General features: G+C 54.0%; 1 protein-coding gene across 1 annotated transcript in view; it reads left to right on the top strand.

The window, feature by feature from the left end:
- LOC119582049 (lachesin-like) overlaps positions 1–814 on the top strand; it is a gene marked incomplete in the record, with an annotated part of 127,463 nt that extends 126,649 nt beyond the window's left edge. The window contains 2 exon segments of the mRNA XM_037930290.1: positions 129–345; positions 635–814. Of these exon segments, the coding sequence (XP_037786218.1) occupies positions 129–345; positions 635–747 (330 nt within the window).
- Positions 815–820: the final 6 nt, after the last annotated feature.

Here is an 820-nt window from a genome sequence, read left to right as displayed (position 1 = left end):
ACTTTCTTCGGGCATTCAAACACGATTACATATTACGTACATAAACATCAGTGCACAGGTAACAATCCACAAACGCGCTTAACCAGTGTTCCACCGACGAACTGAACACAGCCTCCCTCTTCTCCCAGAGCCCGACGCCCCCGCAGTACGTGTTCTGGTACCACGACGACCACATGATCAACTATGACACCCAGCGCGGCGGCATCAACGTCTCCACGGACACAGGCCCCAAGAAGACCCAGTCGCACCTCACTATCTCCGACGCCCGCTACGAAGACACCGGCAACTACACCTGCAGCGCCTCCAACACCCGCAGCGCCTCCGTCAACGTCTTCGTGTCCTACGGTAGGGATGCGTTGAGGTTCCTGGTCTACTGGTTTGTATAAATGTCTGAATGAGGATTATGATTGCAAGGATAACGAGACGAATGAATGTATTGTGTGCTGTAGGATTACTATGGAAGTTATTGGTAATACGAATAGTGCATATCACTATCGGCGACGACGTGTTACTGAAAGGAGACAGAATAATTATATAATATGCATACCTTCTTTCCTCGGAAAAAAATCAGGAATAAAGGAAAACGAGAGGGGAGACCTCGGGCTAAGCTTCACCTTCTTCTTCTCCTTCGCAGGCGACAAGATGGCGGCAATACAGAGACGGAAGGCCGGCGGAGGAGCACCCAGCCTGTCGCTTGCGCCCGGCCTCTGGTCCTTGGTGGCCGCCGCCTTCTGGGCCCTCAGATGATGTGCTTGGCCCAGCCACGCCCACCTCCTTGCCGCCGGCGACCAGCAGCGACCGCGAGCTCCCGGGGACTAGT

The sequence above is a fragment of the Penaeus monodon genome, chromosome 15, assembly GCF_015228065.2.
Source record: "Penaeus monodon isolate SGIC_2016 chromosome 15, NSTDA_Pmon_1, whole genome shotgun sequence".
Classification (NCBI taxonomy): Eukaryota; Metazoa; Arthropoda; class Malacostraca; order Decapoda; family Penaeidae; genus Penaeus; species Penaeus monodon.
The sequence above is the reverse complement of the archived record's forward strand: the minus strand, read 5'-3'. Positions and strand labels throughout refer to the sequence as shown.